This window comes from Lissotriton helveticus, chromosome 8 (assembly GCF_964261635.1).
Source record: "Lissotriton helveticus chromosome 8, aLisHel1.1, whole genome shotgun sequence".
Classification (NCBI taxonomy): domain Eukaryota; kingdom Metazoa; phylum Chordata; class Amphibia; order Caudata; family Salamandridae; genus Lissotriton; species Lissotriton helveticus.
Genome location: NC_136069.1, coordinates 1,675,788,499 through 1,675,812,786, shown reverse-complemented (window position 1 = coordinate 1,675,812,786; position 24,288 = coordinate 1,675,788,499). Strand labels below are relative to the sequence as shown.

Below are 24,288 nucleotides of genomic sequence, written 5' to 3'. Positions count from 1 at the left end.
ACAGACGGGCTTGCCTGTGGCACGCCACCGGTGCGCCAGCTGCATATCGGCGCCATGCTCTCCATTTCTAGCCGAAAGCCCAAGTCACTGAAAGGAGACTAGAGCATCTCACTATCTGTCAGCAGAAGCATTTTGAACAGAATGTTTTTATTTTTTCATGAAAAGAGGACTGAGCTCACTTTATTAGTGACAGTGGATCACTTGGAACTTCCAAATCCTTGAGAATTAGTGTAAGGGCTTTTTTGTGTGCACATTTTGTGGCCCATGAAGCGCTATCTGATAAATCAAAATTCAAAACTATGGCTATTTGAGAAATCACGACATTCAAATTATATGGAGCACATAAGGCTCCGCAATAAAAAGAGAGAACGAGTAAGATTTCAAAACATTGATTTTATTGAACGTTTTATAATTTAAAAAAAGCTAAATCAGTCAAGTTAGTGGAAAATCATTAATCAGTGTATGAATGTATCAGTACATATGAAGTTAAAATAATTTCATAGCCATGACACAAGAAGACGAACACAGTTCTCCCTTCAAAAAAGTCCTCTAACATCACCTACTTTGCTCTGAGCTACATGGAAAGCAGACATGAGCATTGTGAAGTATTTTTAACTGCAATCTACTCTGCACTAGCTTTCATCATACAATTCTAACGTTTGCTCCGCCTACACACAGTTCTCCTAACAATATCGATCACTTCAGGTTACCGTAAATCAAAACCAGTATTTCCCTTTCTTTCCTAATATTTGAATTAAAACTTGATTTCTCAACAATGTTGTATCCAATAAGTGACTTGGGTCTATCTTAATGAAACTCCCAGAACTGTCAATGAATGTTTTTATCTCAAATAAGACTAGTAGAATTCTACTTTGGCACTGATTTTTTACTCATCCCAAAATATATTTCTCTATCTCTCGAGTCCATGCACATATTGGGATAGATTTGATCCCTTTAGTCACATCAGTTAGGGGTCGCCCCTTGCGCCCCCCCCTGACCTCAGAGCTGGCAAAATCACTGCCAGGAACACATGGGCAGCTTGTCCTTATGGATATCAGTTGGGGCTCCACTTTCCTTATTTCCAGTCATTTTTGTTCTCACACTAATAGTTAATAATATCACATTGTTCACTATTAGTGTAATACAATAAGGAGTACAGATAGCTGGAATATGACCATATTTGGCAGCTGAGGTAGGTAAAACAGTTTTAAATGTAAGTTTTGTGCAGGCTCAAGGGGGAAAGGGGGAACAATGTGCTTATGTAAGAGAAGGTGTGTGTATGAGTGAATGTGTGTGTTTGTGTAAGCAAGTGTTTGTGAGTGAAAATAAAGGTTAAAAGGCATGTGGTATTACTTCAGCAAACCCCGGCATTTTGGTGAATTTATGTTGATGCCTTTAGGTCCTGAACCTATGCCAACTCTCTGTGAGTCAGAATTGTCTGCTACTATAACTTTGCATAAAAATACATGGTCCTGATGAAGGTGGAGCAGTTAACAGAAGAGTGTCACCGAAACGTGTGTCACGGTTTTATTGTCCATTGTTTCCTTCAGATGAGGATTTTTTTATGAATAGCATTATTCAGGAGGAGCAGAAAAGGTGACCAAGGTTTTTCTGAATGATTTGTGATCCTGGGTTAGTTGGATTCCCTCACGCTGTTGTCCTGTTCCACAGTTCAAGCAGCGCCAACTCAAACCTCTGAAAGTAAGTGTTCAGCGGGTAATGTATGTGCCATTTGTTCTCTAAGGGCCACACATAACAGTAATATGTAAAATCAATACAAAAACGCTAGTGTATTGTCCTTAGAACATAATGTATTAAGTGATTAGTGTAAACAAGTTCATCAAAATAAATTATTCAAGTTGCCAGAGTATAACATAATCAGAAACCTACTTCTAGTGTAGTCGCTAAAGGGGCAAAAAGATTGCGATTCCCATTGATGTCCCAATGGTGGGGAATGAGTCACAATTACAAAAATGAAATTGGAGCTTTCACCTCCAAACGGTGTCAACGCTTGGCCCCCCTCTAGGGATCAGACCGGCATAATACAGGCCCGCCCACTGAGGGGTTGGGTTTCCAATGATTATTTTAGCATTGAAGGGTCAAATGCCATCCCCTGGAGGGAAGCAGCAAAGCGATTAGAAGCACCTGGGGGGAGTTGTTTGACAACTATTTAATATCAGATGTGATGTTGAAATTTGAAAGCCTTTTTTGTTTCTTATTTACTTGATTTAACTTAGGGGAGTTTGAGCTGTTTACTCTCCCAGCATCAGCAGTTCAATCTATTTAGCGATAAAACATGCAATGATAAACTTTGAGACTTCGCAGCAGCTTGGATGTCCTTAGCTGTTCCAGGAAGAGGCATCAGCAACTCTACACACACAATTCCTGATCTGAAGAGCCTCATGGGGTCATCAACCAGAGTGTGACCTTCTGATTGGTGTTTCTAAGCAGTGCAACCCTCGCCTCTTCCACCAGGCTGTGTCAGTCTCAGCATGGCTAGGATATTGGTATTGCATCCACAATGACTGCCTGTCGGCTACATGATGAGAAGACTCAAGGATCGGGGAGAATACCACCAAGAACCATGATGAAGACCACCAAGAACCCTGATGAAGACCACCAAGGACCCTGGAGAAGACCACCAAGAACCCTGATGAAGACCACCAAGAACCCTGGTGAAGACCACCAAGAACCCTGATGAAGACCACCAAGAACTCTGATGAAGACCACCAAGAACCCTGATGAAGACCACCAAGAACCCTGATGAAGACCACCAAGGACCCTGGATAAGATCACCAAGAACCCTGATGAAGACCACCAAGAACCCTGATGAAGACCACCAACGACCCTGGAGAAGACCAACAAGAACCCTGATGAAGACCACCAAGAACCCTGATGAAGACCACCAAGAACCCTGATGAAGACCACCAAGGACCCTGGAGAAGACCACCAAGAACCCTGATGAAGACCACCAAGAACCCTGATGAAGACCACCAAGGACCCTGGAGAAGACCAACAAGAACCCTGATGAAGACCACCAAGAACCGTGATGAAGACCACCAAGAACCCTGATGAAGACCACCAAGGACCCTGGAGAAGACCACCAAGGACCCTGATGAAGACCACCAAGCACCCTGATGAAGACCACCAAGCACACTGATGAAGACCACCAAGCACGGAGCCCATGAGCACAGGTATAAATGTAGGTGAGCTAAGCACTGATGCAAGATGGCTGTAAGGGAGCCTCGTCTGTGCTTGAAATGTCTCACAACATAGTCATGATGCAGTAACAAACTCATCAACAGTGATTTGAACACAGTAGAGATCGAAGACAACAACACCTGCTTTACAGTAAGTATTTGTGCATCAAAGGATCATTTTAAGTTAGGGTTAGACTATGGACCCGTTGCCACACTGGAGGACTCCATCCCTAAGACCACGGCCCAGTCTACACTGGAAGACCTTGAAGAGCTGCTGGATACATAGAGGGCTGAAGTCCTTCCCTGTGGAAGCCTCTGAAGCGTGCCTGGTTCAGTAGTGTGCATCCAGCTTCCTTGCCACTTCCTGCAGGATATCCTTCATGTTCGCGAAGAGGGGGGTTTTCTGTTCCACCATCAGCCAGCGGATGGAATAAGCGGATTCAAGGGTACAAAGATTCTGCAAGACAGAGAAAGACATTTACAGTAGAACACTGGACCCGCTCCTCCTGACCAGAACACACTTTCAACATTGTGCCAATTTTCACAAGGTGTTAAATAACCGCAGCCAGGTGCATCCATACAATGTATAAAGTCAACTGAATCAAACAAGGGGTTCATGTTAGCAACAGTCAAGTTCCATCCATGAAATATATAGTCTGTGTCCACTCCTGTTAATAAATCTTTGGTGCATTCAAAACAGCCTTAAGCCTACTTTAAAAAATAAATGTATTGTCTAATTTGTTGTTAAATAACTTAAATACATCCCTAAACAATCATCCAAGATCAGATTAATACCTACAAGCAGTACACATGCGGTAGATACAAATAATTTATCTTCCCATAAGACATTAAAAAACAAAGAAAATACTTATTGTTCATTCATTTGTTTGTTAGTATTAAATCCCCATCTCTGGTATCAGTATAACATCTTTAACAAGTGCACAGCAAAAACCCCCACTTTCTACATTAAAAAAAAAGCAATCAGGCCTGGCTCGCAAAGTTATCCTTGAAAAGTCTCAGATGCACACACTGTACATGTGCAGATATGATTTGTAAAATATTCAAAATGTTTTAGGATTCTGAAATATCTTCTTGAATATTCATGAAAATGTCTGCAATTTACAGGAATACTTCTGTTCCACCATGTGTAATCCCAGGGACTGCCTGTATGGTGGACTATCTGTTGGGATATGCATAAAACAAATGTGTGCTTGAACATTTTTGGTGGTACTTTCTTTCACAAGGAAAGTATTTTACGGCTGGGGGAATCCCCCTCCCCTGCGCTATCACAGAATGTGAGCCTGTTCTCTTTTTTTTCTTACCATTTACTCCTACTTCTGAAAGGTGTAGTTTTATATTTGTTTCCAAGATGTAAACTACTTTACAAATACTTGTCATTAGTTTACCTCCTAGTCTGGCTCCTCCTCCTATACTTCTCCTTTCTGGCAGAACCAATTCCCTAACTGAAACCCAAAAAGGTCTCCCAATATGACTCCCATTACCCATGAGCCACCACAAAAGGGAGGAAAAAACAAAGCTCGTCCTGTAACATACCACGCTAAAAGACACATGAAAACAGGAAATAGTCAACCACAAAGCCTGGGTCGGAGGGTGGCACTCAGTTGTGCATCCAGGAAGACCAGGACTCGGAGTAATAAAGATTACATATGCCTGGCATGGTTGAACCTGAAAGCTATGCACCTTCACTGCAAAATGCCCTGCATCAAACATATGATGGTATATGTGGGGGAGGCAAAATGGTGACTGAGTAACTCACTTTGCTCACAGCACCCCTTCTGCTCCGGTTGACTGTTAGCCTAGATCAGGGAAACTGGAAGAGAAACCTGAAAAGTGGCCTGGGATGAGGTGCTTCGCAGGCTGGGGACTGTTGTGTTTGGGCCTCAGGCCCACATGGTGTAGAGATACGTACACCGACACTGAATAGTACAGTGCAGTAAATAGCCACGAGCATGTGCACCCGGGCCCTTTTATTAGCAGGTCCACATCACTCATGACGCCTCTGAGGGATGCTTGTGGGGGTGCAAGTGTGCCCACTCCCAAAGGAGAGTGGTTACTAACTCTGTGTCTGTCAAGACACTAGAACGTGTCTCGCAGGACAAACCATTCCTCCCAAATATTAATAAAAACAAAGGCTCCCTAGTCCAACCTGTAGGGAGAAACAACAATGAAATATACACCACAGGGTACATCAGCTTCTCGATCAGGCATCTGAAAGACCGCAGACCAGGACCGGTTACTCCAGCCATAGCAGGACAATCTCATCGGGCACTCATCGTTTAACCTGAGGGACTCAGGACACGAACGCTTGCTTAGAGATGTCAGCTACCCTCCAGTAACTTGCCGGTGGAAACATGTTGTTTGGTCCCAGGTAGTTTCCTTTCACTGACATGGAGGATGGTATGTGGTGGGTAACAATAGTTCGTTGACTGGGTGCGTCAAGATCATGGTTGGAGTCCGTTGGGGAAAGTTCATCGAATTGTTGGGGGATCGCCTGAAGTCTCTGTTAGACTGTCTTACTGTGTCTGGTGACATGTCGGTGGGGCAAATGTCTCTTCCAACTCTCCCGCCTCGGGAGGCCCTTTGTCGGGTGTGCCACGGGACTACTTGTAGGTTGCGCTGAGGCTGCGTGTGTGCCGACTGGGGGCAGCTGCAAAACCGCAGAGGAGCCAGTAGCCAGTCTCTCGCACAAACCTCAAGGGTGTATGGGTCTTGGTCAGGATATGCTCTCGCTGCCACAGGGTTTTGCTTATCAGCAGTTTTGGCAACACTGTAGAACTCCAATCCATTTGTATTCAAGATGGTGTCGGTAGACGCACTTGATGAGGACTGGCATGTTGGCATTGCCAGCCGTGTGGTGAATCTGGACGATGGCAGGTGATGACTTGTCTTGACGGTGGCAGGCATTTAGTTTGGAGTCTATCACCTGAGGCAGGGAGTGGCCAGGTACCTCCATGTCCTTTGGGGAGGCACTTGCGTCTGTGTACTTGGACTTCATGGGCTGTTGAGATGTTGATGACAGGGGAGTGATAGACACACTGAGAAACGTAAGGCTTGAGACTCGGTTCGCGCAGGCTGTGAGGCTTACTCTCGGACTCCCGCTGTGCGGTTGCCAGTTCCTTCTTGGGTTATCACTCTCTTCCCTTGCTGTAGCTGTGTCAGGACTCACTCCTTTTGTAGCTCGGGTTCTCTTCACCGTCCGGCCCTGCGCTCACGATTTCCCCTTCTGACCTCAGTTGGTTGTCCGATTCTTGGTGTAGACCGTCCAGTCACACTTCCACGTTTCTTGCTGAGTGCGGTGTCATTGGGCCTGGATGACAGGTGGCAATGATCAGCTAGTAGGAGGGGTTTCTGGAGGGACTTTATAGCTACATGACAGCCTCTTCTGAATCTGTTCATGCACCTCTGCATTTGCGGTCAGGAGCAGGGATGCTGTTCGATTCCAACTGCCGACACTCGGGTTGGACGGTCTCACTGTGAAGCGATGGGTGCAATGCCGTTTGTGCTTGCTGCGGCTTATGTGTGATCCTCCCTTGGTGCTGTCTCCAGGGCCGTCGATCCGCCTTGGTGGCTGTCTGGTGTCTTTGGAGGTGTTCTTGGCTTGTGGTGATACAAGTCCTCGTGCTTCTCCTCTCATTGTCCTTAACGCGCGTGTTTGTCCAGCTCTTCTAGGTGACACGATTGCCACTCTTCTTCTGCTTCTTCTCCAGGTGCAGTGACATGCACCATGTTTCAACAAGGCCAACTGGTCCTTTTAACTTCACTTTTCTCTGGACCATGCGGGAGAGACTTCTGTCGCTCTTCTCGGCTGTCTGGCGAGCAGCCACTCACTTCAGTTGTTCCTTCTTCAGGCATCTTCTTGAAACTCCTACTCCGTGTGTTCAATCTTCCGGGAATGGCTTCCACGAGCTGTAGAGAGCTGTGATGGCAGCTGGCCGCTTGTGGTGTGCGACTCTCCTCTTGTCAGCCTTGGGTCACTGACGACTCCTTGTTGAGGCTGTTTGAGGGAGGACAGTGTGCTGCGTTTGGCCCCTTCCGTGCTCTGTTGCTACTGTGGAGATGTATGGGATCTCTCTGCTGATTCCAGCAGTGCTTCTTTTCTTTCCTTTGGAGAGGTCTCCTTTCCTCCTGGGCATTTACCCATGCTGGCGTGCTTCTGGGTGCATTTGTTACGCACCTCGGACTGCGCACACTTCATCTTTTCTTGGGCGCCCTCTTCTGGTACCGGGTGTGCCTGCTCTTCCTCCTTGCGGTGGTAGCCGTGCACCACCAGGGGTGTGTGGCGCGCTCTTCTCACTTGTGGTGGCCGCCACTGGTTGCGCGCTCTCTGCTCCAGTCTTTCTTGTACTTTTGGCGGGGTAATCTCCCTTGAGCCATTGCTCGATTGTCTAACCTTGATGATGTTGGCTCTTGTCGACGTTGCTGCTTGTGCTCCAAGTTTCCAACGCATCCCTTTTTCTAGCGCCTCCCTACGGGGTTTGTTGGTCTCTTCCCGTGCTTCTTGTGGCAGATGTAGTTCCGCAAATGGCAGCCAGGTGGCACTGGCTCCGAGGCTGGATACGGCGGTAGTGTTATCGATGTGGCAGGCATTCAGGGAGGTGTACGCAAGGAGGGAAACTTCCACCTGCGTTTGTTAATCCTTCCTGGAGCAGGGTAGCGAGTGTCGGTGTTGTAGTAAGTAGGTCCACAAGCAGATTAGTTTCAAGTAGGCTTTATTCAGGATGAAGAACAGCTTAGCATCCAAAATAGGGAACAGCATAGATAACGAACAACTCCCTTCAGAAACCACTATCTTCCGCCCCACATTCTACCATGACCTCACAGGTTCTAAGAACCACAGGCGTGACATAAGCATGGAATACCACACACCTCCCCCTTAAACAAAAAAAAACAAAAACCCACAATAAAAGGAGAGAAAGGAAAATAAAAAAAACACTAAAAACGAACAAAATCCCTGAATTTCAGAGGAGTAAGTTTCACACGAGAACTCCTACGTGAAACACCTGAATCATGAAAACAATTAGTGGAAACATCAGTAGAAGCACTGTCGTGAAGAGGAAAACTAGAAAAACTATCATTGGAAACATTCTCATGAACAGTATTATCAGAAATGCTAACATTGGTTGCATTATCATGACAGGATCCTTCACTCTGAGGAGAAAGATTATCAAAAACTTCATGAGTACCAGAAAAGCAAGAATCATCATTTACAACATGTGGGTGCTCAGAAAACTCCAGATTGGAATGTTGAACAATAGACTGAGAAAAATTAGGTTTGCATAAGGAAATACGTCGAAAATTCCAAATCTTACCACCCTCAACTCTCACGGCTTTACTAAAAACCTCAGTCACAACAACAGGACTAGACCATCTAGAAACACCTTTGCGAACAAGACCACCAAATTTCACACGCACAAAGTCGCCAACACGTAACTTAGGAGAGTTGGTTTTCTGGGGAAAATTCTGTGAAATTTTCGCTTGGTATTTCCTAACACGATCCCTAACACCTTTAAGATCCAATTCCAAATAATCACTATCCCTGGCCTTCAACCACCAGGGCATGAGCTTGGAGCCAGGTTTCCTACAATGCAACATCTCAAAAGGAGATAACCCAGTCACAGAATTAGGGGACATACGATAAGTGAAAAGGGTAGCTTGCAAAGCTTCTCTCCATTTCAAACCACTGCGTAATGCTAACTGACAAGACTCCTTAATTACCCTGTTAAAACGTTCGACTTGACCATTTGTTTGAGGAAAATAATTGGAAACTCTCTTGTGAGTAATTCCACAGCTGGAAAGAAAAGATGTAAAAACAACACTGACAAACTGAGGACCATTATCGTAGATAATTTCTTCAGGCAAACCTTCTCTGCAGAAAACTTCATTCAAAAATTCGATAATGACATCAGAATTGACCTTCTCCACAATTTTCAATTCAGGCCATATAGAAAAGTAGTCGACCAAAACAACAGCAAACATATCTTTTCCAGACTGATAATTAAAAGGACCAATAATGTCAATACCTAACTTACGCCAAGGGCTCTGGGCAAACTCAATGGGGGTAATGCCACCAGCAGAAATGGGTTTAACAGTTTTATCGCTCAAAGAACAAGGAGTACAGTTGCTGACCCACCTGTCAATCATAGCATTCATACTGGGCCACCAGTAAAATTCCCTAGTCCTTCTCTTCGTTGTGGACATCCCCATATGCCATTCTTGAGCCAGATTGCAAATAGACTCTCTGATATCCTTGGGAGGAACAATTTTATCAGATCTAAAAACCATGCCAATATTTTCCATCAATTCATCCCTAACTTTAAAGAAAGAGGCCAAATCACCACTCAATTTCCTATCTTCAGGCCAACCATCCCTTAAAAAGGCTTTCACCTTCATCAGGACATCATCCAGTTGCATAGCTTGTGCCCATAAAGCTTCAGAAATCAAGTTGGAATGGTCATTTCCAGAAATAATGTTAACGTCACACAAAGTAAAAGCAACATCACATTCCTCGGGATGCACAACGTTGGAGCTATCACAAACAGGAAATCGTGACATGAAATCTGCATGAACATTTAGACGTCCTGGGACATAAACAACCTCACAACGATACTCTTGCAACTTGGCAGCAAGTCTCGCTAAGCGAGCAGTAAGAATCCTACCCCCTCCCGCTGATGACATACTGACAAGGGGTTTATGATCTGTCCTCAAAGAAAATTTTGTACCCCAAAGAAATTGGCGGAAATGCTGGACCGCCCAAGTACAAGCAAGTAGCTCCTTCTTTATCGTAGAGTAATTAAACTCAGCACCCCGCAGAGTCCTAGAAGCATAAGAGACAATATACTCTCCAGATTTATCTTTTTGCATCAAAACTGCACCAAGGCCAACATTGCTAGCGTCCACACACACAATACATTATTTGGCAACAGAAAATGGTTTTAGGAAAGGGGCCTCAACAATTTTACTTTTGAGAGTGTCAAAAGAAACTTGTTGGTCGTTACTCCATACAAATTTTGCCTGTTTCTTAAGTAAAGATCGTAAAGGATGAACAATTGTTGAATAATTCTGTACGAATTTTCCATAAAATTCAGTGAGAAGAAGAAAGGATAGCAACTGCTCTTTGGAAGTAGGAATAGGAGCTGAGGTAATACTTTTGACATGGTTGATTTTGGGCTTGATACCTTCACTAGAAATCTCATGGCCCAAATACTCAACTTTAGATTGTCTAAATTTACATTTGGAAAACTTCAAAGTGAGACCTTTTTCTTGCACATTGCTTAAAACTGAATGGAGATTACAATCATGCTCTTGAAAATCTTTGCCAAAGATTAAGATATCATCTTGAAACGCTATTGCACCTTTACAATTCTTTAACAACTCCTTCATCAAACGTTGGAAAACAGAGGCGGCATTAGCCAGCCCGAAAGGCATCCTCAAATATTGAAACATACCTTCCGGGGTAACGAATGCAGTCAATTTTTTAGAATCTTCGTGCAATTCCACCTGGTGGTATGCGCTGGCCAAATCAATTGTGGAAAATACAGTGGCACCAGAAAGAGAAGAAATTAATTCGTGAATATTGGGTAGAGGATGTTTGTCAACCCGGATTTCTTGATTTAAACTGCGAAGATCAACACATAAGCGGAGATCCCCGGAACTCTTAAGTGACAAAACAATGGGAGAAACCCACGGGGAAGATTCAACAGGTTAAATAATTTTTTTTAAAATAAGGTCATCCAAAATTTCTCTAAGTTTGCCTCTATAGGCTAAAGGAACGTTCCTAACCTTATGTCTAACAGAGACTGCATCATCATTCAGGATTATCTTGTGTTTAAAATTAGAAACTTTTCCAAGAGTATCTTTAAACACATCAGGAAAATTCAACTTAAGGTTGTTTACAAAAACGGAATTCTCAGGAATCTTACAAGAATTAATTTCAGACAAAGAATGTACATTCAAATCCGTAAAACAGACAGGGGGATTGGAATTGGGATCAAGTTTGATTCCTAAATCGCGTTGATGTGGCCACCCCAGGATAGCAACTCCCTTAGTAGCCACATACACCTTTCCCCTGGTGACTCTATCTCTGACTTGGATAGTAGCCCAAAAGAAGCCCTCGAGGTTTATCTTTTTTCCAGTGTAACCTCCGGGTTGAATATCAGATATTAACAATTCCCTGTCTTTCCACAAATCATTGAACAACTTCAAACCAATGATAGTATACCATAAACAGGAATCTATCATTAATTCAATTGAAAGGTTGTCAATTAAAATAGGACAAGAGGGAAATTGTTTATGTTCAACTTCATCTACAGAAAGTATGCAATTAAAACTATTGAGAACCTCCTCTTCTTCTTGAGAAATGTAGTTAATTTTTTGGAGAGAACGACAAACGTTACCAAAATGTCCTTTTCTCTTGCATTTTACGCATATTCTATCCCAGGCAGGACATCCTCTGTAATTGCCAAGATGGTTAGGACTTCCACACCGATAACATGCAATATTTCTTTTGGGAAAAAATTTGTTATCAGAAAAGTTCCTATTATCTACGAACTTCTTATCAATGTCTTTTTTGTAAACACCTTTAGAACTAGAAGAAACTTGGCTTTTAACTAGAGAAACCTCTGGTTCAGTAATCTGTGGTTTAGATGCAGATGCAGTACCTCAGATCTCGGATACAAATAATTCGGACTGCTCAATTCCCTTGGCAATATTAATTACTGCACTAAGAGAAGATTCAGTGCCTAACCAAAGTCTCTCTTGGAATTTTTTGCTCTTAGTACGCATCATGATCTGGTCTCTGAGTACCTGTTCATAAGAAATCGTTTCAAAAGCACAAGAACAAGCTAAAGGTGCTCCCGATCGTCACCAAGAAATGTGTAGTAAGTAGGTCCACAAGCAGATTAGTTTCAAGTAGGCTTTATTCAGGATGAAGAACAGCTTAACATCCACAGCAGGGAACAGCATAGATAACGAACCACTTCCTTCAGAAACCGCTATCTTCCGCCCCACATTCTACCATGACCTCACAGGTTCTAAGAACCACAGGCTTGACATAAGCATGGAATACCACAGGTGTGGGCTACCAGCTCACTCAGTCTGGGAGGTGGCGTGTGTCGGGGGTCAGCGAGGCAGGGTCGCACCAGACTCCTCTCACCTGGGCATCTTGCGGGTCCGATGAGGGGCGCAATCTTCTGCCCTCACGTGGGCAGTGCTGGCGCGGGCAGCGTCATACCTTCTGAAGTGCCGATCGAGGCACATGCAGTCACCTCTGGCTTGGTGCTGGCCTTAGCAGACTCTTCTGCTGAGGATTGGTTGCTGGGCCAGCCCGTGTGAAGGGCAGTCACCAGGTCAGCGTGCAGGCGAACATGGGGACAGACTGTCAGGCGCATGTCCAGGAGTGTGAGGCTGCACATCGTCCCTGAGAAACCGGGAGGCGTCTGTCTTCTCATGCTTCAGATAAGACCCACTCGTCACCATTGTTGTGTTTGGGCCTCAGGCCCACATGGTGTAGAGATAGGGACACAGACACTGAATAGTATAGTACAGTACTGGCCACGAGCACGTGCACCCGGGCCCTTTTTTTAGCAGGATCACATCACTCGGGATGCGTGTGGGGGTGCAAGTGTGCTACTAACTCTGTGTCTGTCGAGACACTAGAAACTATCTTGCAGGACACAACAGGGACTTCGCCAGTGGATGAAATCACGTCCGACTTCTAAGAACATTCGGGAGACTGAGGTCCGTGATTTATTTGTCACTGCTATAGTTGTGTCACGGATGCACACCGCAGATGGAGCTATTGGTCGCGTTCTCTCTCTACGCTGCCCTGGGTGGAGTATGCCACCTAAAATATCGAGACCGGCCCAGGAACGGACAGAAGCAGTACCTGCACACAGTGCTTTTTTTGGGCAAGCCCGCTCAAACACAGACCAGAGCAGCACAGGGGTGAGGAAAATCACAGTAAATGCCCACAAGGATTCAGGCGTTCGTCTCCAAGGGGATGGACTCGGGAAAGCTCTGAATCAAGTAGTCCAACAGCTGGGCAGCGGGGGCTCACTGGTCAATCCCAACCCCCCTAGTGCAGAGTTCTTTACCCTTGCTCCCATGGACACTTGCACTTTGGAGGGGCAGGTCCTGGTAGTGGGAAAAGAAACAGCAGTTGGGCCCACAGATCTTGGAGGGAGTAAATGGGCTAGTTCTCAGTTGGGATGTATCAGAAGGAGTCCACCCATCGTGCTCCCCCAATGGGAGCAAGGGTTTGCATAGGTGCTCTGAGGGGATGCCCAAAGGACTGTAGTAGCAAGAGTTTGCAGAGGCTGCACATGCTGGAGTAGAGCGCATGGCAAAGAAGGGATGTCCCATCACGACAGGTAGGAACGTTGCTTGGCGCTAAGGTTGATAGTGTCTCTGTGAAGGGGAAGGGGAGGCTAAGCCCTTGCAACAAAATACCCATATTCACAATTAAGCCTGCAAGGTCCGTGTAGCCTGGGTGTGAATCGAACCAGTGTTAATCGAGTATTGATGCTAGAATACCCCCCTCAAATCCGTTAGTAAAGGCTTCCATGTATACAGATTTTTGCCCTCGCAAAGAGGATACTGGAGAATTAGCGAATCCGGCAGACTCCACAGATCAAGGGGACAAGTTCTTTTCTCTAACTGATGGCTTGGAATCCTCCATCACAAGTACTGGCGATGGGGACTATGGCATGCAGAACTCCACTTCAGAGGCTAAAGGGATCTCCGCAAGCAGCACACTCAATGAGCCAAGAGGGGGGAGTCAAAAGAAGGGGGTCTAACCTGCAAATGAACCTGAGGTGCCCAGGGCTCTGAAGTGGGATTATTCTGCAATCGGCCAAGTGTATCCAAAGGGTCCCACCCAGCACATGACTTCCCCACATCCGGATAACAATCATCTGACCCCTGTTGGAGGAGAGCCCTCGCTTGGGCTAGTCAATAATTCAATAAATCAACTTCAGGAGGAAACAAGGACTGAGAGCAATTGGACCCAACTGGACACAAAAATATTGCACGGGCTATCAAGAAATGTCAACAAAATGTGTGCAGAAATTGGTGGTAAAATCTCTTCCGTAGAAGAGCATGCTGTCGCATTGTACCTGACATTCAGCAATCTCAGATGTCTGATATATTAACTCTCCTTAAGAGGGCCTTTCCCAAATGAATTACCTGGAACTAGGATTTGAAGGTGCATCGTGTACATCGCTTTCCATTGATGCTTAAAACAGCAAGATGAGCAAGATGTGAGACCAAGAGCTGTCTTACTATATTTTGGAAGATTCTTACTTGAGTAGGCAGTTTTCCAAAAGGCCTGTCTGAACGCTACTTGAAGTTACAATGGGCATACCTTGTGTGTCCAGCACAATTTCTGTCATGCTACTGTGGAGAGTAGATGGCGGCTTAAGCAGCTTATCGTCATTCCAGGACCTAGGCGAGGCTTTCTAACTGAAACCAGCCCGGCTGAAAGTTATCTTTAAGGACATTCATGTCTGAGATCAAGGCTCCAGGATTTCTGAATGACATTAAATGATTTCTTCTGGGACAGCAAAGGTCTTTTAAGTGGAAGGGGTGGCTTCTGTGTCAGGATTGGTCATTAACCTAATGTCGCCCCCTGCATTTAATGATGCCCAGAATGGGATTTTCTCCTTTTTCCCCCTTTGTTTCTCACTGCCTCTCTGTGGGGGTTAGTAGGCATTGGAGGGTCACCATAGGTGGGAACCTATACACAGGATTATGGATGTGTATTCATAACCATTCCATCCTTAGGGTTGCCTTCATTTCTCACCAGTACCATTTCGTTCTAATCTCTGTCTTTTTTCCCCTCTCTTTTCCTCTAGTCCTGTATTCATCATTCTCAAGCTGAGGAGGGGTAAGAGAGGTGGTATCAGGAGCTGAATCTGAAGCCCAAGTAATTCAGGTGGCATCTGAAGGGCTAAACATCAAAGAGGCTCAACACAAGGTTGCATTGGCTGTGTTTGTGTGATATACGTATGCAAGGGTCAACCGTGCATGCCTCTACCAAGCAGCCTGAACCACGAATATGATTAAATCTCGCATTCCTTTACCACGTTGCCTTTACCACACAATTTTGTGGTAAAGGCATGAATCGTAAGGGTGAATGCATGGCTAAATGCGTGACTATTTTGACCCAACCTGCCCCCCACCCTAAGCCCTAAATTGAAACCCCGAACCTGCCATGCCGACCTAACCCCTAAATGAGAAACTCCCTACCTGCCCCCGGCCCTAAGTCCTTAATTATAAACCCCCTATCTGCCCCCCTGCCCTGAGCCCTTCAAACGCCCCATTCCTTAAATGCTTCCACAAACCCAGACCATCAAGCTACACTAACCCCTCCTCCCACACTGAGCCCTAAAAAACTGCCCCTTCTTAAAAATGCCCTGATCCCCTTCCCCTCCCTGAGCCCTAAAAACTTGCTACCGACACCACCCAGAAAGCTACCCCCAGACACAACCCCTAAAATCCTACCATAACCCCCCACCCGCCCGTGGAACGACCTCCAGACCTGGCCCAGTCCCACTAAACTGTCTGGGTCCACTTCCTGTTCTGACGCTCCTGTCTCTGTTTTGAGTACCTGCCCATCGCGAACACTAGAGCGCATTTGCCTTAACCAGGCATATGTGTGGTTTAGGCAAATGCGTTGTTCGGGCAAGGGCGGTTATGCTTGCAGGCTTCTGGAACATGTGGCTCTGCCCACATAGTTCTGGATGTTTTCCATTGGATAAAGGTACGATTAATGACATCTTGGCAAGAGAAGCGCAGATATATGTGGTCTGGTAGAGGGAATGCTATTAGTGAAGCAAACATGTGGGACATCTTTCAGCCATGCACACAAGACAGAAAGCTATGCAAGGCAAGATTACTGAAGCAAAGGATTCGCAGGGTGGCTTATTACTGATCGGGAGGGCATATGAGAGGTTTTCCAGAGTTACAACAAGAGACTCTATAGAGAGGAAAAAAAAGAGGGATATGACGATAAGGATTTAAGGGACTATCTGGGGTCAATCCCATTTGGGAGGCTGGTGCTGAAGACCAGAATTCCTTGGACGCTCCTCTGTCATGAGAAAAAATTATTGCGGCCATAAAATGCCTGCCCTCAGGGAAAGCAGTAAGACAAGATCCCGCTAGAGTTTTTGAAAATGTTCTCCACCCAGCTAGGGGTAGTCTTGCAGTATACATTCTCACAGATACAAGGGGGACAGCTTGCCCAATCCTCATGGCCCTCAGCAAATACAGTAGTGTTCCTTAAAAAAGGCAAACCTCTGCAAGAGTTACAGTCATACAGGTCAATCACTATGATTAATATAAGCGTGGGCGTAAAATCCGTTTCGCGGGCGGATTTTTGATGATTTTGCGATCCACGAATCGTGCGAATTTGCCCAATAATCCGCAAATTTGCAAGCTACGAATTATTTTGCTTGGTCGCGCTTGAAAAAGTACAATATCGCGCGCGCGGCGTTGACTCTGAGCCTGCCGAGTTGTTTTTCTCCCAGTTTTGCGTGTGCTGTGCCATTTTCGATCTTGCTGCGTGATCGCGCAAGAGTTTTTCGAACGCAATTACGTTATCGCGGCTTGCCATCTTGCACAGCGAGAGTTTGACAACGCGAGTACGTCATAAAGGCCCGCGATCACGCATTGCGAAGTAAAAAATGCCAAACACGTAGAAGCTGCGCGCAGCTGACTTCCGGCGGGAGATTTGAACAGCTCGCGTTCCCGAAATTGCAAAAATTGCAATTCTGCACAAGAAATCCACTGCAGGAAGCATAATCCTTGAGAAAATGATGATTTTATTCAGAATAACTCCTCAGATTGACATTTGGCTGCACTTTTTGGTGCAGGAGTCAATTTTTTGGGGTGGGGTGGGAGGAAGGAAGTGCCCGAGTCTCCAACTTCCTGTTTCTGTCCAGCAGGCTCCTCCCAGTGCTTTGTCCATGTCCTGGTCACTTTTCATTTGGCTGTGGAGCTGGAAGGATTACTTTTTGTGGCTACTGCTGGATATTTGTATTTGAGGACTTTTTGGACTTTGGAGTTTGGATCACTTTTGGACTTGAGATTTTACAAGTAAGTTGGTGTTGTTTGTTTGGGGCATTGCAGTTGAGGCAACTCCAGTTCTAAAACTTTGTTGACAACTTTAACAAAATATATATTGTGGTGGGTAGCTAGCCACAGTATCCAGTAGGCCCAGGGTTAGTCATGGGTACATGATACAACTGTTTCTGTGATTTTTTTTAAACTTAATTCTCATTTATGTCATGGAATTTTAGCTCACTGTAATATATTTTTATTTTTTTATTTTGGGGTGCCTGTAAAGCCTTACTAGCCAGTAGGCCCAGGGGTAGTGAGTGGCGCATGGACCAAGTCTTTCTGTGGGGTGTATTGAATGTAAACATCAGTGGCACTTGTGATCGGAGAACCTACCTGCAGGCCTGACACTCTCTCCTGGGTCCCAAACGCTATGGTCTCGCCGCGCTGCTTCGCAACACCTCGCGGCTGGAGACTACAGCTCCCAGGGAGCCTTGCGACCACTTCCTGCTTCCTGCACACAGCGCGCCCGGAGGCGCTACTTAACGAGGACGCTCCCTCGGTGGAGCGGGGGATAATCAGTGGCACTTGTGACCGGAGAACCTACCTGCAGGCCTGACACTCGCTCCTGGGTCCCAAACGCTGTGGTCTCGCGGCGCTGCATCACAACACCTCGCGGCTGGAGACTACAGCTCCCAGGGAGCCTTGCGACCACTTCCTGCTTCCTGCACACAGCGCGCCCAGAGGCGCTACTTAACGAGGACGCTCCCTCGGTGGAGCGGGGATAATCATTGGCACTTGTGACCGGAGAACCTACCTGCAGGCCTGACACTCGCTCCTGGGTCCCAAACGCTGTGGTCTTGCCGCGCTGCATCGCAACACCTCGCGGGTGGAGACTACAGCTCCCAGGGAGCCTTGCGGCCACTTCCTGCTTCCTGCACACAGTGCGCCCGGAGGCGCTACTTAATGAGGACGCTCCCTCGGTGGAGCGGGGGATAATCAGTGGCACTTGTGACCGGAGAACCTACCTGCAGGCCTGACACTCGCTCCTGGGTCCCAAACGCTTTGGTCTCGCCGCGCTGCATCGCAACACCTCGCGGCTGGAAACTACAGCTCCCAGGGAGCCTTGCGGCCACTTCCTGCTTCCTGCACACAGCGCGCCCGGAGGCGCTACTTAACGAGGACGCTCCCTCGGTGGAGCGGGGGATAATCAGTGGCACTTGTGACCGGAGAACCTACCTGCAGGCCTGACACTCGCTTCCCTTGGCCAGGGGAGTCCTAGAATGATACAGGATGATGTGTCACCATTAGTTGTGGACACACCTACGATCTATAATCCCCTATTGTTCAGGTGCATGCTGAAAGGCTGGATGATCGGCCAGATATCCCTATCATGGAAATAGAGCGCGTACCGCTTCCCCCACGTTCGGCTAGAATATTTAAAAAAGAAAGCAATACCAAGTGTTAGAAAGGCGAACCCGGGGGAGGCAGAAGATGTCTGACTGACCACCCCTAGGTCCCCCTCTCCATCGAGAGGTAGCCGAGCGTTATCGAGAGGCCTCCTGGGTGAGGGTCCTCTCCTAGGATCGTACAGCAGAGTAACCACAACACTACAAACGGACACCACACAAGAGGTTAAGTTCTTAAGCTTTATCAGGGATAAAGGTTGCTGGTTCTCAGCGGTATGTACAGGCAGATCGAGGGATCTGTAGAGTCTCGTAAAAGGGACGAGGTAGCGGGACAGTCTCAATATGGGTGCAGGAAGGGATACCCTGCGCACAGCTCTCAATCCTCGAGCCGGGGGTTCCGAGAGGTTGAGCCACGGCAGCGCCAGCAGGACTCGACAGGTGGTCGGTAACGGAGAGGAGGCCGCGGCAGCGCCAGCAGGCCTCGAGGTGGTTTCGGCGAAGATGGGCCGCGGCAGCGCCAGCAGGCTCTCAAGATGGTTCAGCAAAGGTGGGCCGCGGCAGCGCCAGCAGGCTCTCAAGATGGTTCAGCCGCGGCAGCGCCAGCAGGCTCTCAAGATGGTTCAGCAAAGGTGGGCCGCGGCAGTGCCAGCAGGCTCTCAAGATGGTTCAGCCGTGGCAGCGCCAGCAGGCTCTCAAGATGGTTCAGCAAAGGTGGGCCGCGGCAGCGCCAGCAGGCTCTCAGGGTATCTTCAGGTTACAGGAAAATGAGTTCTTCTGGTGTCGGCCGTGACAGCGTCAGCAGGGCTTTCCAGTCCAGGATACAACTGGCGTCCTACTCCGGGGCTGGCCCAGATATAGGACTGGGGTCCTTTGATGTCCGGACCCTCGCGCCTGGGGGCCAGAGGGGCCGGGATGATGGTGTCCAGACACCCAGCAGGGGGGTGGAGCCAGCGCCCAGGGAGGCCGGAGGGCGATCGATACCAGGCATCCGGGGACGGCTGGAGGGCCATCGAAACTCCCCTTCCTCCGGGATCTGTCGAGTGGCCACTCGACCACCTGGGTGGATCTTGGTGCCTCGATGTTGGGGCTTCGCTGGGGCCTGGGCCGGGGCCGAGGCCACGTGTTCGTGACGTGGTGGGCCCAAGATGGAGTCGGGCGAGGCCTCGTGCTCAGGACGTGATGGGCCCAAGATGGAGCCAGGCCGGTAGGGGTGGTCCGGGATGGTAACCGAACCGGCAGTGTTGGGGCATGCAGGGTCGATGTCGTTCTGGGCCCCCCATGCGGGAGGGGTAGGACCACGCCATGAGGCCGGGTCCAACACCAAGGCGAAGGGGGAAGCACAATCAGAAAAAAACTGATATAGCTAATCTTAAAAGGGGTCCCCCTCCTGACTCAATGACAGATAAACGATCCTATTTGGGGTACATAGGGACAGTACCATCGCCTGCCCAAATACATACTATCGCAGTACATACTGGCTTAGTAGATATTGGAGGCAGGGAGGACAAAGGTGAAGCGTCAGAATATTCTAGTACTGAGGTTTCCCTGCTGAGTACCTCTATTAGTACCCGTGTGTCCTTGTCAAGTCTTTATAATAGTTATGATGATGAAGGGTTATCAAATTCCCCTAGATTCTCTCCTGCATCTCCTCCAAATATAAACTATATATCTCCCACAAATGTCAAAATCAAAAAAAGAGGGGGTGTATCATTAATGACTCTGCAAGCAAAGATACAGAAGAGGAGTTCCATTTCAACACAGGTGGACGTGGTTGAATCACCGACTCCTCCTATGGTCTCTTTAACGACAACTCATTGCTCCCTTAGTGAAGGTGGCTTTTTGGGAAAAATTGAAAGTTTGGTTAAAACACTAATACAGCCTCTGCTAGAGAAGATTTCTTTGTGCAATACGCACCTAGATTTGATCGTGAAAAAGGTCGAAAAAAATACTATTAGCTGAACTTGAAAAGGGTGTAAATATCATAAAATCTAGAGGAACACCTGCCATAACGATATCAGCACCCAAACAAGTCCCATTATGCTCCACACCCTCTATAAAAACAAACCAAGTTGGGAAAAAACCAATCGGCCCTCCCCCGAAAAAAGTACACACACCCCCTCTGTTGAATAAAAAGCCTGGGCTTGATATTCAAACTTTAAGTAAAGCAGACAACCAAGGGGGGACAAATTTGATCGCGGATAATTTGACCGTGGAAGAAAGGTCAGAGCCTCTGCAAAATAAGGCTATTAAGGAGAATGGGACAGGGAATTCTCACAATACAAACTGGCCTTCACACAGAATAGTCGACTTACCGCCAGAAGCTGCGCCCTACGCAATAGTCATGGCGGGGGTTCCCGAGCTCCCTATGGGCACCAGGGAAGATCATCGAGCTCTAAGAAATAAAGTGACCCATTGGTTACGCAATAATAGACCCCGGCCTGCCCATATTAACGGGGAAATTCGAAACGTCAGGCGTTCAATCTGGGTGGGCTCACGACCCAAAGATAAGAAAGGGGACGTAATTATTGTAAATTTTAAAGACCATGGAGCTGTTAGGCATATTGGGGACTGGTACGATTCAAGATGTAGCGATTCCATCTCTACTCATTATCTTAGCTACTTCTATCCATAATTTCCAGTACAACAGTCTAAAAACAGGGAGCCAGTAAGGCAGCCTATAAACAGGTCTGGCTTTAACCAATATGGATTCAGCCAGACTTCTTTTCCCCAGATACACAGACCACTTAATTTCCATCTAATGCATTTTTATCCATCAACTCCAGGACCTAATTATGGAAATAATTACTTCTGGGACAATAGAGGTTCTGCCACACCTGTTTACAATATACCAACCCATAATCGATTTGACGCCCTCTCAGGCCTTGAATATGTGGATATGTGGATTGACACAAGAAGGATACTTGTCAGACCACTATATTAGACTCAGGGGACACTACTGGTGATTTCAAGGGGAATCCAAAAGAACATATGCCAGTGGAGGGTAATGAGGTTACTAGGCAAGCAGAGTCGGTCCCAAAAATTATTTATGATGACAGTGAAGAGGATTGCTGTAAGACCTTAAGCACCCCAGTGTTAAAAGAGGGGGATAAGTGTGGAGCAAGTTCCCCTTCTGAAAAGGTTTTGGGCAATAATTCCTTGGGTGATCTTATAGCAAATGAGTTTAGGAAATCCTGTACACTCCTATTTTGGAATGGGCAGGATTAAGGAATAAAATTAAAAATCAATCCTGGGAAACTGTTATAAATGATCGGGACATCCTGGCCCTTCAAGAAACCTGGTCTACCGATCCAGTGTTTATAAATGGGTATAGAAGCTTTTTTACTCCGGCCGTGGGGGGTCAATATGGAAGCGCAAAGGGAGGCTTAATTACGTTTCTTTCAAACCAGCTTAAGTACGAGAAAGTTTATTTTATCCCTAAATCTAGTTACTACCAAGTAATAACTCTAAGCACTAAGAAGGGAATTAATGTTGTTGTCATAAACTTTTACAATAATATTCCGAAAAATGAAATTCCCAACACTCTTAAAATGCTTAGGGGCGATTTACAACATGAAATCGACAAAAAAAATAGGGAATTGATAATTTTATGGGTGGGGATTTTAATTGTCCACTCTGCTCAAAGGGTAAACAAGGGACCTGTGGCCTAATGTTAGAGCAGGATATCAATCTAACACATTTTGACCACTCCTTGATCGGGAACTTATTAAATGAATTACTGTTCATGTATGACCTGGGATATGCTAATGAAATTGCCCAAAAACCTACTTCCTTCGGCCCCACATTCATTGGTAGAGGAGCATCGTCTACTATTGACTTTATCATTACTTCAAATAGTTTTAGTCACAAGATCGAAAGGATGAAGACTATAGAGTTACCTTTAAGCGACCATCTGCCCCAAATAATAGAGGTTGAAAACCCTTTCTTTGAACATCATGAAGATGTGCTCTCCAGAAGGACAGTCTCTGACGTGGTTCTGGGGAGGCAGAATGGGTATACTCTAAAATGGGGTAAGGTTGTTCCAGAAATGTTCCTCGCGAAACTGCTGAACGTTTGTCCAGAAAGTTTCGAAATTTGCCTAGGGGAGAAGTCTCACAGCGAGCAGATAATAGAGAACTTTAATATAATAGCTACTGAGATTAAAAATAGTCTGCGGGTAGAGGCAAAGAAAAGAATAAAAGTTGGTTTGACAATGCATGCACAAGGGCACTGACTGACTTGAAACATGCTATTCACAGGTCACCCCGAGACCCGTTAGAAATAAGAGGTTTGAAGAAAATATATAACGAGGCTCTAAATAATAGAAAAAATGTTATAAAAAATGAGGCCCTAGCAGCCCTCTGCGAGGCCTCACAGTCCAAGGATGCATCTGCATTCTGGAGGGCCGTTAACACCCCTTTCCTCTTTGACAATTCCAAGGCCCGCATGGAGGTAGCAATTGTTGAGGAGGACTGGGTGGAGCACTTCTCAAACCTTTATAGGTCTCAAGATAGTTCCCACACTATAGATTATTTTTCTCTGTCTATGGGCAATAAGGGAGCAGGGGTTGAAAAATTGGTAATAACTTTGGATGAAGTCATGATGGGTGTGAAAGCAACGAAGGGAGGCAAGGCAGAAGGGCCTGATGGGATCCCTGCAGATCTATATAAAGCAAACACTGAGATCTGGGGCCCCATACTGGTGCAGCTTTTCAATGCAGCACTTGCAAGGGACCTAAATCCGTCTTGGTTCACCTCGGTGATTGTACCCATACATAAGAAGGGAGATAGACAAGATTGTGCCTGTTATAGGCCAATCTCCCTCCTTGACTCATCCGTAAAAATCCTTGGAAGAATCATCTTGGCAAGACTCCAGAGCTGGGCGGAGGAAAATGATATAATGAGTGACCTACAGTATGGATTTCAGAAGGGCATTGGAACTGTTGAACAATGCTTAAACTTAATGATTGTGCAGCAAAAGTACACCAGGGTAAAAGGTGAACATCTGTATTTTACGTTTGTCGACCTTTCGTCGGCGTTCGACTGTGTTTCACATACTAAATTGTGGGCAATCCTGAAAGGGCTGGGCGTGGAAGATCCTATCATTCGCTTCCTGAGAGAACTATACTCAGGAGCTACAGCTTCAGTCCGCTATGGTAGGGGGGGTGAATGTACTAGAAAATTTAAGGTGGGACGTGGAGTACGCCAGGGGGGTGTTCTGGCCCCCTTCCTATTCCTGCTTTATATAAACGGACTTGAGCATCGTCTACTGCAGGAGTGCAGGGATATGCCCAGGGTCGGTAAGAGATCTATCCCTGCATTCCTGTATGCGGACAATGCAGTCTTAATGGCACGCACTCCCTTGGCCCTACAAAAATTGATATCATCATTTGAGAAGTTCATGTTGAGTCTAGATCTAAAAATCAACTGTAGCAAAACTTTCTCCATGAACTGTGACACAAGATCTGGAAAGCAGATGAAAAGAATGTTTATAAATTACGTTCCTTTGGAAAATACTACTACCTTCCCTTATGTGGGTATTTTGTTTCATGAATCCGGGGTTTGGACAAGTGCTGTAAAGGCCAGAACTCTTTTGTTCCGAAAAACCAT

General features: G+C 46.3%; 1 protein-coding gene across 2 annotated transcripts in view; it reads right to left on the bottom strand.

The window, feature by feature from the left end:
* Positions 1–373: 373 nt before the first annotated feature.
* LOC144773619 (transient receptor potential cation channel subfamily M member 2-like) overlaps positions 374–24,288 on the bottom strand; it is a 1,811,195-nt gene continuing 1,787,280 nt past the window's right edge. For both annotated transcript variants that reach the window (XM_078658765.1, XM_078658766.1), the window contains one exon: positions 374–3,657. In XM_078658765.1, the coding sequence (XP_078514891.1) occupies positions 3,641–3,657 (17 nt within the window). In that variant the 3' untranslated portion in view covers positions 374–3,640. The remainder of the gene's footprint in view (positions 3,658–24,288) is intronic.